The sequence below is a fragment of the Panthera pardus genome, unplaced genomic scaffold (assembly GCF_024362965.1).
Source record: "Panthera pardus isolate Hobbes unplaced genomic scaffold, ASM2436296v1 HiC_scaffold_8, whole genome shotgun sequence".
In the NCBI taxonomy this organism is placed as follows: Eukaryota; Metazoa; Chordata; class Mammalia; order Carnivora; family Felidae; genus Panthera; species Panthera pardus.
Window position 1 is genome coordinate 143,527,733 of NW_026527013.1, and position 25,822 is coordinate 143,553,554.

Genomic DNA, 25,822 nt, shown 5'->3' on the forward strand with positions numbered 1-25,822 from the left:
GTGTCCCCCTCTCTCTCTGCCCCACCCCTGCTTGTGCTCTGTCTCTGTCTTTCAAAAATGAATAAACATAAAAAAATTTTTTAAGTGAAAAGACAGAGTTTGCCACGTTAGGTGGGTCATTAGCCTCTTGGTGGCTTTTGCTTTTTGGGGCTCCCTGCACTGTGGGTTGTCAGAACCTTCGACATTTGGGTTATCCAGGAGATCAGGGTCCCAGGAAAAACAGGCCGTCACTACCCAAACTCACATAAAACTGAGTTGTAACACACGAGCCCATTTCATGATTTTCGGGGTGAAAGGGCTCCGTTGCGGGGCTAGAATGAGGCTTCTAAGAAATTAGAAGACAGTCACTTGCCAGTGCAGAGAGGGTGACCCTTCTCCCCTGCCTCCAGAAACACAGCCCCCTAAATTTCTCAGCGAGCCACACATTTCCAGTATTTCCCCGTTGCCCTCTGCTGGGACACAGAACAGATAGAGACCGGGCCACACGTGTTTAAATGCTGAGTCTGTCATTACTAGCCCTGGGCCTTTGGCAATTCATTTTATTTTGCCAAGCCTCCATGCCCTCATTTGCAAAATAGATATGCTTCACAAGATTGTGGTGATAATTAAGTAAAGTAATGTAGGAAAATGCTAGCAGTCTGCTTCATAGCAGGCACTCCACAAAAGGCCATTGTTATTTCTTTTTGCTTACAGCAACATTTGTGGCTAAGAATCCCTAGACTCAAATCCAGAGAGCTCAGTCTAACTTCCATTCTGCCACCTAAATACTCTTGGGAAAAAAGAATCTAACACGGTTTAGAACCTACTTTGTTTTGGGTACGTACTATGCTGGTTCTTTACTTCCTTAATTTTTCTCTAAGATGAGGAAAAAACCCTGAAAAGGTATTATTATCCCCATGTTAAGAAAATTAAGTTCAGGAAGATTAATTTATTAAGGTCACAGAACCGGCAGGAGATTGGATTGAGACTTCCACCCAGAATGTGTGAACCTAGTTCTTTGCTCCAAAACCATCAGCCTGAGTGAGGTAAGGCTGCCTAGCAAGGCCCCCGAAAACAGAGAGGAGGCAAAGGGGATTGAAGATGAGGTAAAGTGACCCATTCGTTAGGGCTCTATTTTTAATTCCCCAAGCTGTGTCCCCAGCTTTACAAGAGGCTATAGTTGGAACCCACCAGGGCAACAGCTGGTACTCAGCCCTCCTTTTGCTTTGTTAGAGTGCTTTGGGTCCTAAATATTAGCTGTCATCTAGAACCTGGGGAACAGGGAAGTTTTTAGGGCTTTTTATAAAGAACCAATGTTGCCTGTTTAATTCTACAGCATAGCAAATTTTCTTGGCTGCAATTTATAGCTGGAGATTATCTCTCCATTTGAACCAGCCCAGTTCAACCTAGAGGTCAGTCTCTCCATCCCTAGTAGTCATCTGTGGAGACAGGCCTTGACCCTCCCAAGTCCTGAGAAGACAGGAACACACCCAGATTAAATAGGCATTGGGTAACCTGACCTGGTTCAGGCATCCACCATTTACATTGTCTTGGACAAATTTAACATCTCAGCCACTCTCCTGATCTGTAAAATGGAAGATAACAACACGTGTGTGGCGTAACAGGGGTGAACGGCTCGACGTGGTGCTGGCAGTTGGCGAGAGTGAGCAAACACAACCCTATAGTGGCAGCTTCTCAAGACAAGGAAGAGCCTTAGAGTACTGGGTAAGAGAGGGGGACTTACATCCAGGGCGTGATTATATGGCGATTTGTTTCCCAGAGAGGAGGTGCCCAACAAGAGAAGAGGAAAAAAAGGAAAGCAGAAAGCCCTTAGAATCATCAACTTGCCTTCCTGCCCTTCTCCCTGCATCTATTCTCAGCAATCCTCCTGATTTGTGTGATAATAAATGAAAGTAAGGTTGTCTCCTTACTTTATTGACACACCTCGTGCACTGATATTCTGGAACTGAGACCAAGAGAAAACTCATTTTTCTCTGTATCTGATCTCAGTTCTTTTTCTCTCTCCCTTTCCTTAGAGTATCTAGCACCAGAAAACCAGTCAAGTAATTGGAAAACATATTTGGGAGGAAAATGTGGGAAGACAATGAACTTCTTAAGGGTAGGAAGGGAGCAAGCTTTATCCATTTCAGTTGGGAGCATTCACAGGCTTATGAATATTAATACTTTAAAAATTATTAATCAGAGGGGCGCCTGGGTGGCTCAGTTGGTTAAGCATCCGACTTCAGCTCAGGTCATGATCTCACAGTTCATGAGTTCGAGCCTCGCATCAGGCTCTGTGCTGACAGCTCAGAGCCTGGACCTTGCTTCAGAGTCTCTTCAGAGGATCTCCAGATCCTCTCTCTCTGACCCACACTACTGTGCTCTGTCTCTCAAAAACGAATAAACATTAAAAAATTATTTTTTAATTATTAATCAAAACTTGACTTGCTTCTTTCCCCATGTGGTATCTACTCAAAAGTCAAAAGCCCCGGAATTACTAGTCCTGGGAAAGCAGCTGGGACTATGGATCTTTCTATGCTGTCCAAAACCACCAGAGAGAGGAATCAGAATATAAGCTACATTTAAGGGGATCAATTAAAAGATGACAATGATGATTTACTTTAGCTTGCAATCCTGAGAAACGTTCCCAGGATACCATGAACCCTAACTTGAAGCATAATAAAGCGTTCAATAAACGGATTAACTCTAAAAAGTTTCAAGCAGCAATTATGGAAGTTTTAAGCCTGCTCACTAAACCCATGAGAAAGCTTTTTCCAGTGTGGCTGCTTACACACAAACACCCGTAATTCCAGGCTAAAAAATTTGTTTTGTAATTGAGGTAAAGCATGGAGACATGTTATTTCCATCCTTTTCATTCACTATTTACATTCACTCTGTGTGTGTGTGTGTATACCATTAAGAAAGCACACAGGTCAGGCTGTTCAGATTTAATGATTCCACAGTTTATCACTTGGACACATCGTATCTGTTTCATTAAGTCTGCTATTTATAGATAGTGCAGGTCACCCAGCCTCCCAATGAGAACATTTCATCAAAGTCTCCTGCATCCCAAACCCTCACAAAGCAGATCTCTATGATGACATAACAGAAGGATATACATTAGTCCAGTCAGTGGCAAAGCACCGGTCTTTGGGGTCCAAAGATCTCTATAACCAGCAAGAGAAGACGGGGAAAGGAAAAAATAGGGGAACTGATACTGTTTGAACCCAACTTTTCTGAGTTCCCCCTTTCCAGATGCCTGAAGCCCCCTTTCCTGAAGTGCAGAATAAACCTACTTACACAAGACCAAATATAAAAAATTGCAGGAAGGAGGGAAAATTATAGTGACGCATGTAGGAAAGACAAGGATTGTGTACTGTAACTATATTAACCCCTAAAGGCAAAATACCCTGGTGACAGTAACCCATGAACACTCTGGCTGCAGGGACATAGAGATTTAGCCAGAATGAATTTACTCCAGGCCCTTGACTGAATTTCCACCACTTTCCTGTGAGAGTCACAGCAATCTTCTGGAATCAGCAAATCCCCCTCCTCTTCCCTGTCCTATAAGGGCAGAAACAGCTGGGGAGAGGTGAGGTTGTAAATCTCTGAGCTATTTCTTTGTATCCAGACAGGGTCAGAGTTTCCCAATCTGACCACTCTCATAAGAAGCTCGGGTTTTTTTCTTAATCAAAGTTCAACGCTGAGGAAAAGACAGCAAAGTCATTCATCTCAGCCCACTCTTAGGCAGACAGGTTAAGGCAGGGTCAAATGTGAGAGACCTAACATATCCCTATCCAGGCCAAAAGCAGGCTACTCAGGAAATCCCGAAGACCGAAGTGGTGCTCAGCGCCCCCTACAGGATGGTCACAGTGATGTGTTTTGTCCAGATTAGGTCGTTATCCAGTCCCAACTAGACCAAGCCTCCCAGTTCCAGGACTGAAGAATGTGTGGATAATAGTGGACAATCTGTCACTATCTGAAACTTCTTGATCCCTCTCCAGCCTGGATTTACGTCCCCAGAAAATTGGGGCAGTGGTGGACCAGACTCAGATTGTGATGAGATGGGGAGTAAACGGCTGGTCCCGAGAGTGTTTAGAAATAACTGAACTCCCTTTGGAGTCACATTTACTCCTGGTTCTGCGCTAGGAGCATAATACTCAAACAAAAAGTCTTATTTTAAAAGATTCTCATCACTTCCCCAACTTTGGCACTTCTCAACCTTCATCTCTCGCAAACACACCACCCCAAGATGTTGGGACTCTTCCAGTATCTCTAGGGCCCCAGGATAATGTGGCATTAATGGCACTTGGCAGAAAAATCCCGTCCCACAATTAAGACTCTCCCATTTCAATACACAGTGAAGAAAAAAACGATAATGTAAGAGAAGAGGCGGTAGAAACCAGTCTGTCCCTTCCCACGTAAGAGGCACAGAAATTTCAGGAGTCAGTGAAAATGGCATCATCTCTTGCCAGAAGGCCACCAGCTACCACTGGTTGGGAGACGCATTATCACTTGTTTCTCCTCTGGACTGAAATGCAAGATAGTCAGGATGGCCGTGAGCGTCTGCTGGCGGCCCAGGGTGTCAGGCAAGGTCAGGAAGCGGTAGATGATGTTTTTGAGGTACTCCAGGTTGGCTCCCTCCCTACTCTGGTCCCGGATATTCTTCTCGATGTGGCTCTGCAGCGCTCCTACCTCCTCGCGATGGCGCTCCCCCTCCTCCAGCAGCCGGTCCTGCAGCTGATGCACCTCGACCTCCAGCCTGTGTCTCTGCTTCCTCAGCGATGTGATCTCCACCTCCTTGCGGGCCAACTGCTCGGCATACAGGAAGAAAGTGGGCTCACTGGCCGCAGCCAGCTGCAGCGCCTGGGTCAGGCTGTCTGGGGAAGACGCGTCAGCCGGGTCCCCGGGCCCCCCGCCACCCACGGGGCTCCTGCGCCCTGGAAGCCCGCAGGACAAGGCCACAGAGCGCAGCTGCTCCAGCTCCAAGTCCTTCTCGGCCAGCACGGCCAGGGCCCGGTCCCGCTGCTTGTGCAGCTCCTCCTCCAGCTTCAGCGTGCGGTCCCGGAAGTCCAGCTGGCTGCGCTCCAGCTCCTGCCGGTGGAGGTGCTGCAGCCGGGCCAGCTCCTGCTTCCAGTCCTCAGCCTCCTGCTGGTGCTGGCGCTCGAGCTCCTCGCAGGACAGCCGCAGGGAGATATACTTCTCCTTCAGTTCCGCAAGCTGTTCCTGGGCTTCCTCCAGCTCCTTGGCCAGATTACCGTCTTTGGTGTTCTTGCTCTTGAGGACGACCTGGGCCCTCATCTTGTACCTCTCGAACTCCTCCTTCAGCTGTTTCAGCTCCTGTTGGTAGTAGAGCACAGAGGCCTTCTCCCCGTCGGCAGCCTCTGAGCTGGGCATTATCTCCAGGTCACAGAGCTTCTCCACATCCAGGGTCACCTGGCTTTTCCTGGCTGCAACCTGCAGCAGCCTCTTCAGCTTCTCCATCTTATCCTTCAGGACATTGACGTCCAGACTGGACTCCTCTCCATGGCCGTCGAGAGGGGACCGGCTGGAGGCTGCCAGAGCCAGGGTCTTGTTCTCCAGGTCCAGCTGCAGAATGCGCTCCTTTAGCTTCTGGATGGCCAGCTGGTCCTTCTGCTTGGCTTTCTCATAGGTGCCCAGCAGTTCCGACACCTCGGATATTTGATTCTCCAGGGCCGCCACCCTCTGTTCTTCCACCTGAGATTGCTGGCGTAGTTGATCTTCTGCAAGGGCTGTCTGGAAAACAACGGAGCAGATGGAAACGCATCCAGAAAAGTCACAAAGCCCTACGGCAATCTTTGAGAAAGCAAGAGAAGGGAGCAAGAGGGTCATAGGATGGGAATGGCCTGGCAAGAATGGGAACCGGGGATTTTTCTGTTGATGCAGAAGCTAACCAAAGTTCCTATAACCTGCCTGGGTTCTGCTGCCAGAGATACATTCTACCAAACGGCATTTCTGTAATATAATTTGTTGTCAAATTGGTTTCCATACAACACCCAGTGCTCATTCCAGCAGTAAACCGAACAGTATTAAGAACCTCTGTGTATCTGCTGTTGTTCTGCTTTAGCGCCTCCACTTTCCCCCATCATACACCAAGTTCGCACATGAAGTGTGTGACTTTTGTTTATCATCTGCTTCCCCAGATCCTACTAAGAAATCACAGGACATTCTTTTCCTCTCCCAATATTCCCGCAGTTCAAAACTCAGTTGGATCTCTCTCTCTCTCCACACTGAAAGGAGCACTGTAAAATGGCACACCTTTCCAGAACAGGCAAATTGACAGGAAGCAATTACAAGAGGTGACTTCTGCAAAAATTCCTTTTGCCCCGCCCCCCCCACCCCCCTCCCTATAGGCATACACCACGGCCTATCTAAATATAGGCATATACCTATGGTATACACACTACCTTTCACTGCGTGGCTGCCACGACACTGCTTCACAGAGCAGGGCTGGTAAGACGCCAATGCCCAGAGGTTCAGAGGTGTCTGGCTCCAAACCAGCCTACACTGAGAAACCCCACATCCTGTTGGAAGCACATTCTGTGGACACCGTCAACACCACACAGAACAGATGTCCCAGGGCTCAAGGTGGAACCTTCTGAATGGCATCAAAACCTGACAGCACAGCCCCTTGGTTCTAATTACCAAAGAGAAAAATACCCTAATATTTTCCACTCCAGGCTAACTGACTAATGTTTGGAGCAATAATTACCTTCCTCATTTCCTGCTGCAACTGAGCCTGGAAATGGCTCTTCAGGAAGGCGGCCTCTTCCTGAAGCTCCTGCAGCCGAGGGTCAGGCCGATTCTTCTCATCTCGAAGAGCCTGCAGCTCACCTTTCAAGTCCTCCACCTCACGGGTCAGCTGCTTGGTCTGCAGTTCGAACCCTTCCATCTGACCAGCTGCATATGCCCGCCCCGCCAGGGCTTCTCGGGTCTCTTCTAGCCGAAGCTCCAAGTCCTGGCGCTGGGTCCTCTCCTCCTGCAGCAGTTTCTGGAGCTCACGAAGCATCAAGGCATGATCACTCTGCTCTTGGGCCCGATCATGCTGCTGGGTGATAAGCCGCGCTTTGGTTTCTGCGATCTGGTCCTGCAGCCCCTTCAATTCTCCCTCCAGACGGCCCCTCTCCTCCTCTGCCTTTTTACTGGCATCCTCTAAGTCCTGTTTCATCTTCTTCTTGTCTGCCAGGTAAGACGCTTCCATGCGAGACTTCTCCTGGGTGACTGTAGCCAAAGAGCTGGTCAAAGTAGCCAACTGAGTCTTCAGCTGGTGCAGTCGTTTGTCCACTTCCCCACCCCCAGACGGTCCATCCCCACTGCTACTGCTGACGCCACTCTCCGACCCGTTGGCCTCTTCAGACTTTGGAGGTGGTGGTCCACGAGCCAGTCTGTCATCCTCTACCCCAAACTCACCCTTGGTGCTGGTGAGACTGGCCGCAGTATCCAAGCTGGTGGCGGTCCCGGTGCTATCCTCGCTGTGAGTGGAGCATCGGTCATCTACAGAGTCAGGAAAAGTGAGGCCTGGAGGCTGGACACCTGTGAGGCCCACATCTGCCTCATGGGATACCGACAGCACCTTAATGCTGGCCTCTAGAGCCTCCTTCTCTTTCAGTAAGCTTTTATAGGCACGGACCACATCCTTGAGACGTGCCTGGTACTGGAGAAGCTGCTTCTTCTGCGTCTCAATGGTTTCCAACAAGTCCTTCTTGCTCGGTCCGCCCCCGAAATTCATCCCAAACTTCTCCATGTTCAGAACGGGTTACTCGACGTCAGCGTTCTGGCAGCTCAGAAGAGGGTCGCGAAGACCCTGGCGGGGACAGTAAACTACAAAAAGAGACTTGTCCCCACAGCCGCACGCCCGCTCCTCCTAGCTGTCCGAGACCGGATGCCGGGTACGGTGCAGCCTAGCAGAAGCGCCCGCCAGGTCCCAGGCACCGAGGGCGGGGGCGGGTCCTACCTTAGAGGCGGGGCGACGCCGGGACGAGAGCAGCACACGGCGAGGGCTCGCCTGTACTGTCTCAGAGGCTGCTCCGAGCTCCTTGCTTGCCCGGGTCGCAGCAGTCCCAGACGGCCCTCAGCCCACGATCGGCCAAGAGTTTAAACCGAACGTAACCCCATCAAGACTTCCTAAGTAGAGCTGCCCGAGAACGACGCTTCCGGGTCCGCTGGAAGTGACGACACCGCGACGCATCAGGTTCCGCCCCCAGCGGGCGCGAGGTGGGTGGGGCTATCTCGCCGGGGGAGTGGGAGAGAGCCGGTTCAGAGCGTAGCTGCGCTTTGAACGCAGGGCCCGCGAAGTCAAAAACTCGGGAGTGATTATGGTTTGGTGGAGTACCCTAGGGTTACGATGCGCGCGAGAGAGGGGGCAACATGGCACTAAGTCCTTACCAAACACCCGGATGAGCGACGCGGCCCCGCATTTATGGCTCAGCACCTTTGTCTCTAAAGATCAACAATTAAGACTCCCTTTTAGAACACGAAAACTTCAACCCTTGACGGGACAGTTTTGGCAACTCCTAGGCATCTAGTATAATTATTAGCACCCTTCCTGAGTTCTGTTGTGTTGATTCAACAAATGCATGTAGACGGCACCCTATAGCCAAGACCTCCGTCCTATGTGCCAAGTATATTTCAGGACCTTCGCAAGAGTTTTGGTATTTAGCCCTTACAATTGTTCTGCTCAGTGGGTGCAAACATGAGACACAGAGGCTAAATAACATGCCCAAGGTCACACAGCTAGGAATTCTATCTATATCTGTCCAACTCTCAACATACCAAGCGCTGCTCCTGGTGATTACCATGAAGAGACAAGGTTCTGCCCTCACGGATCCCCCATCTAATGAAAAACCCGAGGTGCAAACACAAGTCCTGCTCTCATGACTATGTTTGGGTTTATTCAAAGTGGTATGGGAGTTAGGAGGGAGGCCTGTCTAGAGTAAGAAGAGAAGGTTCTCAGGAAAAATACTTGGGTTGTTGAAGCATGTGTAGTGATCTAACTAAAGATGAGGGAAACAAGCATTCCAGGCAGAGGAAAATGATTGCAAGGACTCCTAGGGCATCAGAGAGCCTGGCTCACCCAGGAAGCATTGAGAATCACTTCATGGCCGTAGCTTAGGGTGAAGGAGGTGGCAATAGATGAGGCTGGCCCAATAGATAGGTACCTAAATTAAGTCATTTTTTAATTTGTTTTAATTTTTTTAATGTTTATTTACTTTTTGAGAGAAAGAGAGAGAACAAGTAGTGGAGGGACAAAGAGGCAGACGGAGACACAGAATCTGAAGCAGGCTCCAGGCTCTAAGCTGTCAGAGCAGAGCCACACATGGGCCTCGCACCCACAAACTCTGAGATCATTACCTGAGCCGAAGTCAGACACTCAACTGACTGAGCCACCCAGGTACCCCAAGGCATTTCAATTTTTATCTTGAGTGCTAAGACACTAAAGGATTTTAATATTGAGTAGCATCATCAAGATTTGTATGACGGGGTAAAGACACCAAGGGGCAGGAGACTGGTAAGGAGGCTATTTCTGTCCTGAGGAAGAGATGATAGTGAAATAGGGCAATGACAACAGGGATGGAGAAAAAGAGTCTAATTAAAAGACCTAAAGATTGGGGTGCCTCATTCGGCTAATCATCTGATTCCTGATTTCAGCTCCGGTCGAGATCTCACCATTGGTGAGATCAAGCTCTGCATCAGTCTCTGTGCTGACAATGCAGAGCCTTCTTGGGATTCTCTCTCTGCCCCTACCCCCTCATAAATAAATAAGTAAGTAAGTTCAAGATGTAAAACTGACCTGACTCAGTCAGTTCTAGTTGTGTTATTATATTGGAACTCTTTTAGGGGCGCCTGGGTGGCGCAGTCAGTTAAGCGTCCGACTTCAGCCAGGTCACGATCTTGCGGTCTGTGAGTTCGAGCCCCGCGTCAGGCTCTGGGCTGATGGCTCGGAGCCTGGAGCCTGTTTCCGATTCTGTGTCTCCCTCTCTCTCTGCCCCTCCCCCGTTCATGCTCTGTCTCTCTCTGTCCCAAAAATAAATAACAAACGTTGAAAAAAAAAAAATGCACTCTTCAACCTTGTAAAAAGCCTTCTTAGGAATGCAAGTATATGGCTAAAGAGTAAAGGAAAGTCTTAGACTCACTCCTACCTGGTGCCCAAAGTGTATTCTCTTTACAGACTTTTCAGGTCAGTTTGGGACAGACCCTGGAGGTATTTTCAGACCCAATTTCTTAGTTGCCCAGATAACATCCACCTGAAACATACAGAACATTCAGATAGTCTCATAATTTTAATATTCACCATCACCTCATGAGATAGGGCAGATATTGGTCTCCTTTTACAGAAAATAACAAGTTATGAGGATTGTTGAAGCCAAACCCTCAAAAGGGGGGCGGGGGGGGGGTGAGATTTGAACTGAGACATGAACAATGGTACATAGTAGGCATTCAATATTTGTTGAATAGGTGAATTAATGAAGGTTTTCTGATTCTCAGCTCACCTCACCATGTCCAGTTCATAAGCAATTGATTCCAGAAGCCAACTGGCAATCCGGTTTCAAATCGCTTGTCCTTGCTCCAGTGAGCATCCTTTTAGTCCGTTCAAACCAGCAAGTATCATATTTGCTAAGCATGTATTATGTGCCAAGCACTGACCCAGCCTCTCTCATAGAAGAAACTTAAATTCCTTTCCTGCTATTTCCCCTCTGTTGCTGAGTGGGGAAATTACTTCTGAAGCTCTTGGAGTCTAGGGCCACAAGAGTCTCATAAAATCCTGGATAGGTGTGCATTAAAAATCCGGGTTCTCAGGTCTGTGGGAAAGTAAAGAAGCTTCAGAAAAGCTGCGTGGATCAACTGAAAGGTGTTGTGTCTGGAACCATGGAGGCGAAGGTGGAGTTCTCCAGCACGCAGGAGAAGGTTCTGCTGATTGGAAAACCAAGAAGTCCAGCTAGCACTAGGGCACCTTCTTTTTCCACCTCCGGCGCACTCCTCTCGAGATTCTAGGGTCACTTGAACCACCTGCCACGCTCAAAGCCTCTCTCTGGGCGCTGAGAGGGCCAAATAGAGGAATAAGATACTTGCACCCACCTTCCGCTCCCCTCGGAGGGTGGTGCATACAGTCGATTATGCTAGTTCGCAAACGCTACACCGGAGCGCAGGGTGGGCTGGACGCGACAAACCAAAGCCGAAAGGCCGGCCAGTTAAGCTAGGGGTCGGGGGCCGTGTGGAGCACTGTAGACTTTCCTCGACCCCGCTCGGGCTGCCGGTGAAGCAGCCATAGACCTGCCAGCGCTCTTGAAACGGAGAGACCCAGACCCTTCACTCTTTAAAGCCGGCGCCGGATTCAGCAAGGATGCGGGGACTCGCTTAGCTTCAGAATTTGCCGGAGAGGTAGCCTGGGGGTGGGGAAGGGGCGGGGAGGGGGCGGGGCCCTGGCGGGGGCGGGCCCGCGATGACGTAGGGCGGGCCGGGACGCGCGGAGGCGGCGGCGGAGCCTCCTCCTTCTGCTGCTGCGCCCCATCCCCCAGCAGCCGGCCGGTTCCAGCCCGCACCCCGCGTCCGTGCCCGCACCCCCTCCCCCGGCCCCGCCATGGGCCTCACCGTGTCCGCGCTCTTTTCGCGGATCTTCGGGAAGAAGCAGATGCGGATCCTCATGGGTGAGGCAGATCAAGCGCGCGCGGCCCGGACCGGAGCGTCGGCCCCCGCGGAGTCCTCCCGCCCCCGCATCCCTCCGATCCCGGCTCAGCCTGGTCTCTGACCCTGAGTCACCCACCTCCTAACCACCCCCACCCCCCGCCGGGGTCACTGTTCTCGGGCGGCTCGCGGTCTGCAGCGCCGACCCCGGGGCCTGAGCTTGGGAGCTGCGGGCCTGGGTGGGGTGAAGCTCCCTACGCCCCAGCCCGGCTGGTAAGAAGGGAGGATTCCGCCCTTGTAGACGACTTTTAAAAGGAGCGTGGCCCTCCTCTTATGCCCTTTACCCACTAGCCCTCTTCAGCCCCTCGCCCGCTTTGGGGCTGGAGTTGGTGTTCACCATCAGACCGCCCTCAAGGCCTCGAAGGCAGATAACAGCGCGCACCTGCAGGCGCAGGGGCTCTCCGCCCCCGTCTCCATCGGCTGTCCTGGCCTCTCCCCTTCCCTGGTCTCTAGAGGGCTCCCTCGCTCCCGTCTCCAGCCCTCTGCCCCTCTCCTTTGCAGTTGGCTTGGATGCAGCTGGCAAGACCACAATCCTTTACAAACTGAAGTTGGGGGAGATTGTCACCACCATCCCCACCATAGGTGAGTTCTGAGGCGAGGCCGGGAGGAGCGGGAGGCTGGCGGCAGGCCTTCTCTGGGTCTGCTCGCGATTCTGCCTGAGGCCCTTATCTCTGTGCAGGGGCTGACCCTGACACTAGACACGGCTACCTGAGAAGTGGGTCACAGTTACCTTTACTTGCTGGATAGTGCGGAGGCTGGGTGAATGCGACCTAGCCCCGCCTGGTCTGTGGACTGCAGGTCCTCTGGGGTTCTGTTCCCAGCAGACTTGATCGTTTCCTGGTTTTAGGTCTCTGATGACTCTACATAGATTTAGTGAGTTCCTTTCTTTCAGGACTTTGTTTTCATTTTTTTTTTTTTTTTCCAATTATCTCCAGGCTTCAATGTGGAAACAGTGGAATACAAGAACATTTGTTTCACAGTCTGGGACGTGGGAGGCCAGGACAAGATTCGGCCTCTGTGGCGACACTACTTCCAGAACACTCAGGTGGGGATGGGGCTCTCCAACCCCACGAGAAAAGGTGTTAGGACTGCAAAGACTGAGATGTTGGCCTAGGCTGGGCCCCCAAGCCAGGAAAAAAACCCTTCACCTCCTTCTATCTGTGTTTGTAGGCTTGCCTCTACTCGTCCTTCAGAACTGGCATTATTAGTCTTCTGAGACTTAGCCACCCTACACTCTCCTGACAAGCAGGGTTCTGGGTCCATCCTGTCTTATTTACTTTTTTTTTTTTTTTAAGTTTATTTATTTTGAGAGAGAGAATCCCAAGCAGGACCCGTGCTGTCAGTGCAGAGCCAGACAAGGGGCTCAAACTCAGGAGCGGTGAGATCATGACCTGAGCAGAAATCAAGAGTGGACATTTAACTAACTAAGCTACCCTGGTGCCCCTATTTATTTTATTTTATTTTATTTTTTTAAGTAAGCTTTACCCCCAGTGTGGGGCTTCAACTCAACTCCAGGATCAAGAGTCACACATACTACCGACCGAAACAGCCAGGCGCCCTCATGCTGCCTCATTTAAGTCTCATCAAGTCTTTCCCTGTTCCCTTGCACCTCTCCTAGCCACACTGCTTCCCTGAGGGCAGAGGCTATATCCTGGGCAGGGTGTCTCCAGTTTGTGCCAGGATGTTTGCAGAGCCTTGTGAAAGTTTAGATGAGAAGGGTTTGGACACAAAGATGGGAAGAAGAAAGCCAGACTAGGGTATGTCCCAGGTGGGAGTAATTGCTCCCCCTTTCTTTCTTCCTTCCCACCCAGGGCCTCATCTTCGTAGTGGACAGTAATGACCGAGAGCGGGTCCAGGAATCTGCTGATGAGCTCCAGAAGATGGTGAGCCCCTAGAGCACTGGGAACTGAGCCCTGGTTTGGAGGCAGAGCTCTGAGATCTCTGTGCCAGTGTGAAAGTCAGGAAATGCCTCACAGGCCTTGAACGTGTTTCTCTTTGTGACACCAACACAAGGAGTATCTCACCCTGTTTTGAATTTGAGTCAGGTGAAAAGTATAGGACTGACTTTTTCCTTGTCAGGAAACTGATTTCTTATGGCTTCGCCTCTGAGAAGTTGGCAGGGAAAGGATTATATGTCGTGGAGAGAAACTTCATCTTAACATTCTTCATTCTTGGTTTTCCATTTGGAAATGTTGTCACTTTGACTAGGGCAAGTCATTAGAAAAAGGCTCTGGACTTCGGGCCAGATGGCCTCAAGCTGATTTATGAGTCTGCGTCTTGTGTTCAGCAGCAGACTGCACAATATTACATTCTTCCCCACAAATATGCTGGAAGGTAGAAGGGGGGGCTCCCTCCACAGCAGGGAAGAGGAAGCCTGGAGACCCTGCTAGGGCTCCAGATTCCATCCCCTTCGTCTCTCTCAGCTGCAGGAAGACGAGCTGCGGGATGCGGTGCTGCTGGTGTTTGCCAACAAGCAGGACATGCCCAATGCCATGCCCGTGAGCGAGCTGACCGACAAGCTGGGGCTGCAGCACTTGCGCAGCCGCACGGTGAGGGTCCTGCCTCTCCCAGGGGAGCCACAGGCTGGGGCCAGGAGGAAAGGCATCCCCTTGTCTTCCCTGCTACTGACCTTTCTTTCCTTCTCCCCACAGTGGTACGTCCAGGCCACCTGTGCCACCCAAGGCACAGGCCTGTATGATGGGCTGGACTGGCTGTCCCATGAGCTGTCGAAGCGCTAGCAAACCAGGGGCCGGCCCCTGCTGCCCGGAAGCTCCCGCGTGCATCCCGGGATGACCAGATTCCCGGACTCCTCAGGCAGTGCCCTTCCCTCCCACTCCTCCTCTCCCACAGACACAGGCCTCTGCTCCTGCTCCTGCCTGCATGTTCTCTCTGTCGTTGGAGCCTGGAGCCTCGCTCTCCGGGCACGGAGGGGTCCACTCTCCTGCCTGCTGGAGCCTGTGGAAGGGACCTCCAGGGCTAAGGCCCCTTTTTCCAGAGGAGGAGCAGGGATCTGGGTTTACTTTTGTTTTTTCCATTTTGGGTGTACCCTTGGGGCCAGATGGGGAGGGAAGGTGAGGGCTCCGGGTGGTGCTATGATGTGGCACTGGATATTGAGTAATAAATTTGCTGTGGTTTGTACACAGTGTTGTCTGTAGCCTAGAAGCCGGGGTTTGAGGGGAGGCTGGGTTGTTGGGTACAAAGGGACAATATGACAGGGGGAGGCTCAAAACGCTAAGGCTGCACAGCCAACCCCTTCCCCCCAGCGCGCACACGCATGTCGCTGCCTTCCCCTAGCTCAGCCTCTCCCTCCTTGTTCTTGAGGATACAGTACTTCGGGGGTTCCAGTGGAGGAAATTCCACTCCCCAATTCCAGGGGGCCTTTGCTGAGGATAACAGGCTCTACCTCATGGTTCTGTAAATCACACACTTCCTGTTCCTCTCCATCTCCTAGCTACTTAGAGCAGTGGCTCTTCATGGTTACTGTGCACATTAAAATTCAGGGGGAGGGGATATTTATTAAAAAGAGGGTCCCGAGATAACCTTTAGAAAATATGATTCATCAGGACCAGTGTGAAGCCCAAGAATATGCATCTTAAAGATTACCCAGGTGATTCTGTCACCCGTAGTCTATTAGCCTTCTTCTGTAAAACATTGGTAGGGCCTTGCAAATTACAGTTCCTCACCTTGCACTGGAACTCTTTCTACCTGGGAAGACAACCCTGCCCTCTACTCCCCTACTCCCACCACGGGGAATAAGAAAGCATATGAATGGAACCAGGAGTGTGGGCTATTCTCCAAGTGTGGTTGCTCTGCCCGTTCTTTGAATCCCAGCAAAGCTTAAGCAAAAACCACCATCACCACCATTATCTCCTCTTGCCTTTCTCCTTTGATGTTGTCAATTCCTCCATGTTCTTCACCGATTTTCTCCGTGAGCTTTGTAGGAAATGAGCCCTGTAGGGGCTTTTCCTACAGAGGAAATGGCCGTTGGCCAACAGAGACCCTTTGAGGGCAAGGGCTCATATCCTGAGGGCCAGCACTCGCTGGCTGCCCAGCAGCAGTGCGGCTGGGGATTATGAGGAAGATGCCCAGTGCTCTCCCCATCTAGGGCATTTTCCTTACTCTGCTCTAAGCCAGCCCTTTCTGATTAATATGAGTAATATGATCCTTGCTGGTTATCTGTCTAGGGTTTCCTCACACTTCCTGAAAAGCACCTTCTGAGACATTTTGGCCTCATCCTCCCAAGGGCTGTAAAAGTTAATCGATTTTTCTTGGATATCTTGAACTTTAAAAACACTTGAGTCCCAAGGGAGCCAAGCAGAACTCATTCCGGAGGGTGGAAAGAGGTTGGTTTTTACCCTGCCATTAAAATGGGGAACAGACATGAAGAAGGAGAAGGACTTGCCTGTAGTCATGGGCTATCACTGGTACAGGCCAAAGTTCTGATGCCCAGTCTTTGTTCAGCCGACCTCGGTGCCTGGAGTCATGTGAGGAGGTTAATGCCCAAGGCCCTAGACCCACTTCCTCTGGGCTGTAGATTGACACTGCTGTGCCAGTGCCCTTTCCCCACTATGGATAAGAGGCAGCCCTCACAGTCACAATGCTCCCGGGTCACAGAGGCGCTGGGCCCTAGCCCAGCCTCTGCCTGAGAAGTTCCCTCTGGGAACGTCTTCTGGTGGGTACTACAGGCCTGATTCTAGGCCCTATGGCCTGTGGAACTGCACCACTGGGGGGAAGGCTGGGCCGGACAGAGTCATCACGTGTGGTGCCGGCCCCATGGATGACGTGGAGTGGACGCAAAGCCCCAAGCCTGAGGAGCTAAGGGTTGGGCTCATCAGCTGGGCAGGATCCTACCTCACTTATGAGACGTATAAGAATATAGTCACTGCTACTGCGAGGGGTTTGGGCCGGAGACAGGTAACAAAGCAAACCTGTACTGGAGCCATTTTTCCCAATGGCCAAGCTCTCGTGAGCGTGTGCGTGTGTCCATGTGTCTGTGTGTGCACACGCGGTGGTGGCAGGGGTACACTCTCAGCCTAATCATCTTCCCAGCCTTTGACATTGTCAGGCTGAGAGCCTCCTACCCCAGGCTTTTGGTCACAGGTCTCCACTGCTCCATCTCCCCCTCTCTAAACCTGTTCCGAGAGACAAAGCGTTAGCCCTTCCTTCCTAATCTTCCCTGGCTGCTCTCTTCCTTCCATCCCAATACAGAGTGGTTGTGTCATCACAAAGAGGCGACATAACAGCCCAGGCTGGAAGGCAAAATTGTGGGCGTCCAAGGGAAGTTGGACAAGTGGAGTGACGGCAAGGCCTATGATTCTGTTCTGGTTGTAGTTCAGGGGTGGGGTACTCTACAAGCCTAGGAGAGCTCATTTTAGAAAGGGGTATAAGCAGCCCTGCAACAGTACAACAGAGTGAGGCGGTAGCAAGGTCCTTGTTTAGAACAGGGTTGATCACAGCTGAACCAGACAATTGCATCTCAACTGTGTGTGTTCCCATCCTTATCCCTGGAGCCTGGACCCACCTGTAAGAGGTCTTGCTCTTCTCCTGCCATGCTGGCGAGGTGGGCTTTGGGGATGGGAGTGTGGCTAGTGTGCTCTCCAGGGGCAACAGTGAGGAAGAGGAAAGTAACATTGAAACCAAAACACTTCTTGGAAAATTAGGTATTGAAGGAAGTCACCAAGTAAGAGAGAGGGAAGTTTACCTTCTGGTACCTGGAAGAAGTAAGCATTTAGAGTTTCTCTTGGGATCTTGAGAAGCGCTCTGATTCCAGGAATAGAGGCCCCCTGAAATCTTTTGATTACTGTTGGATGAGAGGGTGGAAGAGCTGACCGCAAGGAGGCTGACGGGGAGGAGAAGGTGGTTGGTCCCAAGGAAGGTTCTGGAGTGATGCCAGGGGTGATGGTGGTAGGGCTCCCTGGCCTAGTCATGTGGCAGTACTGATTTCCTTCTTCCTCCCAATGCCTCTAGACCTGGGAGATCTTGGTGAGCAATCAACACGACGCACAGGCTGTTGTACGACTAAGGAGCTTTCAGGGCCTCTACCTCCTATGCGAGGCAGATGGCAGTCTATCCTATGGCCGGCCAAGGACCAGCCACCATGGATGCTTCCTACTGCGTTTCCACCGCAATGGCAAGTGGACTCTCCAGTGCATTATTAGTGGTCGTTATCTGGAGTCTGATGGTGAAGATGTGTTCTGCAACTCCAGGGTCCTCTCGGCTTACCACATGTGGACCCCCCGGCCAGCTCTGCATGTCCACGTGATCCTCTACAGCCCCATTAACCACTGCTATGCCCGGGCAGACACTACCACGGGCCGCGTCTGGGTGGATGCGCCAGTGCCCTGCCTGGAGGAATGTGGCTTCCTGTTGCATTTCCAAGATGGATGCTACCACCTGGAGACCTCAACACACTTCTTCTTGTCCCACTTAGACCGGCTGGCCCCCCAACCCTCATCACAGACAGCTTTTCACATGCAAGTGCGACCTGGAGGGCTCGTGGCACTGAGCGATGGAGAAGGAGGCATATTGTATCCACAGGGCACACGTCTGCTCCTGGGCCTGGGCTCCAGTCCCCATAGGGGTGAGGAGTGGTTCATCCTACAGCGCTGTCCGACGTGGGTCAGCCTCAGGTCAAAGACTCGGAAGTTCCTCTCCATCATCTATGGCAAGTGCTGGGTTCAACACTGCTGTGGAGGGAGGGAGGGAGAGCTGGCTGCTGAAAAGAGAAAAATATGTTTGGGATCAGCAAAGATTTTTGAATGTGCTGGGATCCCAAGAAGATCTCTTGTGCCATGGAGCAGGGTGATAAGGCCAGGGTCATGGGCTTTAGGGGAAAGTAGCCTGGGTCTTTCCAAGCTCCTATGGTCCAGAAGGGGATGAAAGCTGAGGGGGGCAAACAGAGGGAACCCCAGCCATAAATCGTGGAGGAGGGGCTGACACTGAGGGTGAGACCAGACTCTCCCTCTGACGTATTCTTTCTCTGCAGATGTTGAGGTATATGCTGCCTCTGAGCACGTAACCCCAATGTCCTTGTTCCAGTTTGAATGTGACAACGAGAGCCTCACCCTGCAGCTTCGTGCAGCAAATGGCTGCTACCTAGCCCAGGTAAGACCTTGGCCTTCTGAGCAAGAGAACCCTTGATCCCTGAGTTCTCTCATTCTAGACGTACTTTCTCCTTCTTCAAGGCAAGTGACTAGATGCTGAAGTGAACAATGGAGGCCCATATCAATTTTCAACCAATGGGCCCAATTTTATCCAATAGGGCCTCTTAAAAAAAAATTACTTTTTTGAGGCAGAATTTATTTACAATAGAATGTACCACTTTTAAGCATACAATAAGTTTTGACAAATATATATATACCTATGCAAGTATGCCACAATCACAAGTTAGAGAATATTTCTATCTCCACAGAAATTCTCTCTTTTCCCTTTTATGTATTCTGTCACTATAGATTAGATTTGTCTATTCTAGAATTTCATATAAATGGAATCGCATGGGGTTGCAGTATGTATTCTTCCATCAGCATAACGTTTGTGAGATTCATGATCTGTGTACCACTGGTTTGTTCCTTTTTATTGCTGAGTAGTGTTCCATATTAGTACTCATAAACACAAACGTAATTTGCTTATCCATGTGCTTGTCGATGAACCCTTGAGTTGTTTCCAGTGTGGGCTATTATGAATAAAGTTACTATGAACATCTGTGTACAAGTTTTTTTGTGGGCATGTATTTTTAGTTATCTTAAGGCAAGTACCTAGCAGTCGAAATGTTGGGTCACGTGATCAACGTGCATTTATATTTTTAAGAAAATGTTAGTTTTTGAAATGGAGTATACAATTTTACATTCTTGCCAGTAATGTATGAGGGTTCTAATCACTCCACATCCTCATCGTGATGTCTGTCTTTTTAATTTTAGCCACTCTAGTAGGTATGTTGTGACATCTTACTGTGGCTTTAATTTGCATCTCCCTTATAATTAATAATGTTGAGTATCTTTTCATGTGCTTACTGGCCATTTGTAGATCTTCTCTGTGAGGTGTCTGTTCACATCTTTTGCCCATCTGTCACTGGGTTGTTTATCTTATTATTGAGTTTTGAGGGTTCTTTCTATGTTCTGAAGTCAAGTTCTTTGCCAAATATATGTGTTGTGTTTCCTCCCAATCTGTGGCTTGCCTTTTCATTTGCTTACAAGTGTCTTTTGAGCAGCAAGTTTTTAATTTTGATGAGGTACCAATTTCTCCATTTTATAAATGGTTAGTGAGTTTTCATCCCAATAAATCACTGCCTGTCTCAAAGTTGCAAAGAATTTCCCGTGTCTTCTTGTAGACATTTCATTGTTTGGCTTTCATTTTTATGTCTATGATCCATTTTGAAATGATTTTGGAGTCTGGGCTGAGGACTATTTCTCTCCATATGGATATCCAGGTCCCTTTTTAATAATGGGCTCTGAGAAATAGCAAACTGGGGAAGTGGGAGAGCTAAGGCCACAATACGTTTTCCAAAAAGGATGGGAAAGCATAAAGCATACCCTCCCAGAGTAGGGAGAATGAAGAAAACTAGTGGGTGGTATGTGGGAAAGGGTCTAGGAATAGAAACGCTGGGAAGAAAGCTGAGATTTTCAGTCCTTGTTTCCCCTCTCTGCTCCCTATCATCTCTCCAGAGGCACCACAGGACAGTGGTAGCTAATGGGCACCCAATGGAGCCTGGCACCTTCTTCTACATGCACTGGAACTGCGGCAGGATTATCCTGCAGGCTCCCAATGGACGCTTCTTGGGCATCATAGACAATGGCCTGCTGATGGCCAAAGCCACCATTCCAGGTAAGCACAACAGCCTTCCTGCCAGGTTATTCCAAGTCAGAGATGCTTTCAGAGGGAGCTGAGATATGACAGAAAGAGCACTGGAGTTGGAGCCAGAAGATTTGGGTCTGTATATTTGCTGAGTCACTGATTTTTTGTCATCGCTTGGGCAAACCACTTCTTTGAGCCTCAGTTTCATTGGCTCCATTATCAGTGGAAGTGATATCCAACCTGCCTGCCTCACAGGATTATCGTGAGGATTAAATAGTCTCACACATCTCAAAGGAAGGAAGAACATCAACATTTCTCGGGTTCCACAAGTGCTTTCACAAACATTTCATAAGCACCTAGCATACAATCCAGCACATAGTAGGTGTTCAAAAATTGTTAAAGTATTGACAACACCTTACAATTAGGGCCCCTCTTCCTGCTTCTATTGGTGAAGGCATCTAGAAGCAGCTCATCCAGATAACTCCTTTCTGTTTCTTTTAGGCCCAAATGAGGAATTTGGGATTCGATTAGCTAACCGTCCCTTCCTCGTATTGCGAGGTCGTTATGGGTATGTGGGCACCTCATCAGAGCACGACCTAATGAAGTGCAATATGGATCAGCCTGACTGCATTCACCTGCTGCCTTGCCGCCAAGGCATCTACCACTTCCAGGGTGAGGAGCTCCTCTTCATCCCTGGGGTCAGAGTCTAGCCCTGCCTTGGCCCCAACTCAGACTTCAGGGCCTGCTCCTCAGACCCTACTCACCATAAAAGGAGAAACAGAGTTTCTGTTTGTTTTCACACTTCAAGACCCCCCCCCCCCCCGAGAATGGGTCGGCAGAACAAAACCCAGCCCTCCTGTGTTTCCATAGGGGGACCTGCCAACACAGGCAGGGTAGGGTAGTCAGGGAGGGTTGGCATGCTTCCCAGGAGCCTCCTCAGGCTGTACTGTTGGAGAACTTTGTCCTGAATAGGGCACTGACCTGAGCTCTTCCCTCCTCAGCACAGGGTGGATCCTTCTGGTCAATAACGTCCTTTGGCACCTTTCGCCCTTGGGGAAAGTTCGCTCTCAACTTCTGTATAGAGCTTCATGGGAGCAACTTGCTCACAGTACTGGCACCCAATGGCTTCTACATGCGATCCGACCGAAGCGGCACCCTGTTGGCAGACAGCGAGGAGATTACCAAAGAGTGTATTTGGGAATTTTAGGTAAGACAAAATGGACAAGGACCTGGAGATGGGGGAGCAGGAACTGAGGGGCAAGAAAGGAAGGGAGGTGGGTGAGAGTGAGACCAAAACACCTCCCCTGGGCTGACGTCTGTCCCACAACTTGATCAATGCCAGACATTTGTTCCAGATATGTGCCTTTCTTCTTAGGGCTTCTAAACCCAGCCTTGCTAGAGAAAGGAGGGGCAATCAGATGTAGATTTCTCACTATTATGCCACACTGACACGAGTGTGCAAGCAAACTTGCAGGGGACAAAATTGGGTGTACTCGTGTGTGTTTATCTTTCTTTGTTAAGATGCAGTTTTGTCCCATGTTTCGGGGAGACAGGTAACTCTGAGGGTATGCTTTCTATCCCATGCACTTTCTGTCCCTACACCCTTGGATCCCTGGAGTGCTAATGGCTCCCAAATATTCATCTGCAGCTTTGACCCTCCTCCCGAACTCTAACTTCATCTCTTTCCAACTTCCTGATGGGCACTTGACTTGACTTTGTCTTGCTATCCCCTCAAAATCAGCCGACTCACCCTCCCCTCCAAAGATGATCCTTCCTGCCCTCCCCATGGCCATCTAGGGCATGGCTGCCCTCTCAAATGCTTCTGGATCAAGACCTCAGCACCATGTCTCCTTCCTCCCGTTCATTCCCTTTACCAAACCCTGAAAATTCTTGGGTACTCCCTTAACTATGCCTCTTGAGGGCTTACTCTTTCTTAACTACCTTTGGTACCTTTGGTTCCAGGCTTGTCACCAAAAGCCTTCACCGCAGTAACCCCCCGCCCCAGCAGCACTCCCCTGCCTCAGGTCCATCCTATTCAATCTCCTCTCCACACCAAGTTTGCTTTCCTAAGGTGCTGCCTCCAATCCATCCTTCCCTGTTCATACCTCTTCAGGACGCCTCACTGCCCTTAGCCCCGTTTCTTCACAGCTGACCTCGCTTTCTCGACTTGGAAAGTTATGAGGATGTTGTAGGAAGAAGAACTTTGGTTTTGGTATCATATAAACCTGGAACTTTAGGGAAATTGCTTTAACATTTCTAGGCCGTGGTTTCCTTATCTGTAAAGTGAGAATAATATCTACTTCATAGGGTGGTATGACGGTCAAGTGACAATATGAATCTAGATATAGACCCCTAATATATGTTCACTCCCTTCTTCCATTTTCTACCAGTTTTCTACACAGACCCTTTACTATGGCCAAACTGGATGAAATCACACTGGGCTTGTTTTCTTATCTGTTACGTGAAGGGTTTTGATTTAACTAAATTTCTCAGGCTCCTCCCAGCCTGACATTCCAATAGACAGTGTATCATAGTGGTTAAGAGCTCATTTTTGGACTCAGAACTGGGTTCTGATAAAATTAGATTTTTATCAGTTTAACTTGTTGTTTGACCCTGGAAAAATGAACCTCACAAAGCCTATTCCTTGTGGATAAAATGGGAATATAATATCTATCTCCTGGGATTGTTGTGTTATGTGAGATAATGATTATAAAATGCTCAGTAAACAGCCTGGCACCTAGCGCATTCTACTCTATCAGAAGTCTTCCCCAATCCTGTTGAATTCTTAGTAAATCTTTTCTGTTGAATTTAGTATCCCTTTGAACTCTGATGCTATTTTTATGCCATTAATATGATTTAAAAAATAAGTTTTACTGTCTTTTCCTATCAATTAACTTCACATGCATCTATGTGATCCCTCATCAAGAATGGAACAAATCATTTTATTGTCTCTTTTCACAGATGGTCTTACCAGATTTTTCTTAAAAGCCTAAGCTCAGCAAATGACTGACTGAAGCTTTCTATTTCCTCTTCCCTTCCCAGGTCAATGGGATGCTACCTACAGAAATCCAAATCCTCCAGGAAAAACTACTACGCTAAACACAAGAGGAACCCCAGAGTCCAAATCCATGAGAATATCTGTTACAGAACTTTCCCTACCCAGTTTAGCAAAACACCTGTTTCGAGTGACAATACATCACAAAAGGCCACCCCCAAGACCCTGGTGTGCATCTGACTCAGTACAGAATAGGGGTCTGGATATGGGTGGAGACTGAGGCCCCAGACCACTCCAAGTTCTATCCAGAAGAGGCGGCACCAAACGGGAACCAGTTCTTACAATGATCTTTCCCATTCCCACCAGAATCGCTAGACTTTTTCCAGTGATTCCATAAGGAGCCAGTTTTGCCCTGAAGGATTAAGAATCCAGATATGATTAGCTGTCCTTTTGGTTTTGAAAGAATGATTACTAATCCTATGGGCACAGGGCAATGGTAATAACACCTTAGGCTGGTATAGCACACTCCCTCAGCACCACCCGGGAGGTTTACCAATTATCCCACCTTATCATTACCTTTGATCTCATCAGTTGGGCAAGACAGGTACTTTCCCCATCACTGCCCACCTTTTACAGGGAGCTGAAGTGATTTGCCCAAGGTCCCACGACTGGGGTTTCTGACTCAATTTCCTCAACTAGAATGGCCTGTAATGTCCACTACTCTTTCCATCAAAACAGAGTTTCCAAAATGACCATCATTCTTGTACTGTCTGTATAACTTTGGCCTTCATCTGCCTACCATATGCTCTATCAATGTCTTTATTGACATAGACTCTTAAGTACTTTTATTTAGAAAGGAATATTTTAATCACTGTCATAAAATGGAAGACCAGAATCACTTGCCATAAATAGAAAGTGACCTTAAAAATAAATACAATCAGGGCCACCTGAGTGGCTCAGTCAGTTAAGCATCTGACTCTTTGGCTCAGGTCATGGTCTCACAGTTCGTGAGATCAAACCCTGTATTGGGCTCTGTGCTGTGGGCACAGAGCCTGCTTGGGATTCTCTCTCTCTCTCTCTCTCTCTCTCTCTTTCTCTCTCTCTCTCTCTCTCCTCCTATCTCTGCCCCTCCCCTGCTCATGCTCTCTCTTTCTCTCTCTTGCACAAATATAAATAAATAAATAAATAAATAAATAAATACAAACAAAATGATTATCAAATCCTAGTTAGATTTCCCTCCCCTGTCCAAGGCTCAGAACCTGTGTTTCCCTTTCCCTCTGTTAAAAAAAAAGGGGGGGCTGGGCAGGGCGCCTGGGTGGCTCAGTCAGTTGAGCATCCGGCTTTGGCCCAGGTCATGATCTCACGGGCTCTGTGCTGACAGCTCAGAGCCTGGAACCTGTTTCAGATTCTGTGTCTCCCTCTCTCTCTGCTCCTCCCCTGCTCATGCTCTGTCTGTCTCGCTCTCTCAAAGATAAACATTAAAAACAAAAAGATTAACAACTGTTATAGAGGCACTAAATACTAGGACCAAAATGAAAGCTTCTGTTTGATGCAATCAAATTGAATTCAAAGGGAGTTGAAAGGTGAATAATTTTCTCATTTCTGACTCACTATTATTTAAATTTTTTTTTAACGTTTATTTATTTTTGAGACAGACAGAGACAGAGCATGAACGGGGGAGGGGCAGAGAGAGAGGGAGACACAGAATCGGAAGCAGGCTCCAGGCTCCGAGCCATCAGCCCAGAGCCCGACACTGGGCTCGAACTCACGGACCACGAGATCGTGACCTGAGCTGAAGTTGGACGCCCAACCGACTGAGCCACCCAGGCGCCCCATCTGACTCACTCTTATTTAAAGCAGTGTCTACATGCCTCCTAAAATGTTCTCAAATACCAACAGTGATGCCTGACCCCCACTTTGGGGGAAGTGCACCACACTATAATGAGTGCCTGGTTTTTAAATCTGTTGAGAAAAGAAGCTAAAACCACAACATGAGAGAGGTTCCATCTGCACAGAGGAAAATGACCTCAGGTTTTGTAAGTATGTTTCTCCTCAAGAGATATAAAAGAATTTTGTAAAAATTTTAATATAATAAGTGAAGCTTGAGAACGCTAGAGACTAGGGCATTTCTTTCCCAGAGAACAGGCCAAAGATATGGAGTGGAATACACTCTTCAGAGAGATAGGACCTTGAGGGTCATTTAAGGCAGGATCTCTTCCTCATCGTTCCATAAACGCATGTACAAACTCGGATGCATGGGTATGCATGTGCACGGAGGCACACACACCCCCCACTCATAGTCTCTTAGGCCCCATTCCCCCAGGTGGCCATCCATCCTCTGCTTGATCGTGCTTG

The 25,822-nt window shown here is 49.3% G+C and overlaps 3 protein-coding genes across 3 annotated transcripts; 2 read left to right on the forward strand and 1 right to left on the reverse strand.

Moving 5' to 3' along the window:
* Positions 1-2,912: 2,912 nt before the first annotated feature.
* On the reverse strand, positions 2,913-8,159 carry GCC1 (GRIP and coiled-coil domain containing 1). The gene is made up of 2 exons (XM_019452634.2): positions 6,713-8,159; positions 2,913-5,736 (listed from the first exon to the last, which is right to left on the reverse strand). Exons 1-2 carry the CDS (start codon positions 7,742-7,744, stop codon positions 4,441-4,443), a joined length of 2,328 nt encoding a protein of 775 aa, XP_019308179.1. The 5' UTR covers positions 7,745-8,159; the 3' UTR covers positions 2,913-4,440.
* Positions 8,160-11,464: 3,305 nt separating this feature from the next.
* Positions 11,465-14,820, forward strand: ARF5 (ADP ribosylation factor 5). The gene is made up of 6 exons (XM_019452637.2): positions 11,465-11,645; positions 12,184-12,264; positions 12,618-12,727; positions 13,494-13,565; positions 14,106-14,231; positions 14,334-14,820. The coding sequence occupies exons 1-6, from the start codon at positions 11,579-11,581 to the stop codon at positions 14,418-14,420; spliced, it is 543 nt and encodes a 180-aa protein (XP_019308182.1). The 5' UTR covers positions 11,465-11,578; the 3' UTR covers positions 14,421-14,820.
* Positions 14,821-16,197: 1,377 nt separating this feature from the next.
* FSCN3 (fascin actin-bundling protein 3) lies at positions 16,198-23,681 on the forward strand. Its single transcript, XM_019452635.2, has 7 exons — positions 16,198-16,596; positions 17,650-18,346; positions 18,668-18,786; positions 20,343-20,502; positions 20,974-21,144; positions 21,474-21,679; positions 23,515-23,681. The coding sequence occupies exons 1-6, from the start codon at positions 16,456-16,458 to the stop codon at positions 21,677-21,679; spliced, it is 1,494 nt and encodes a 497-aa protein (XP_019308180.2). The 5' UTR covers positions 16,198-16,455; the 3' UTR covers positions 23,515-23,681.
* The last annotated feature ends 2,141 nt before the right edge of the window (positions 23,682-25,822 follow it).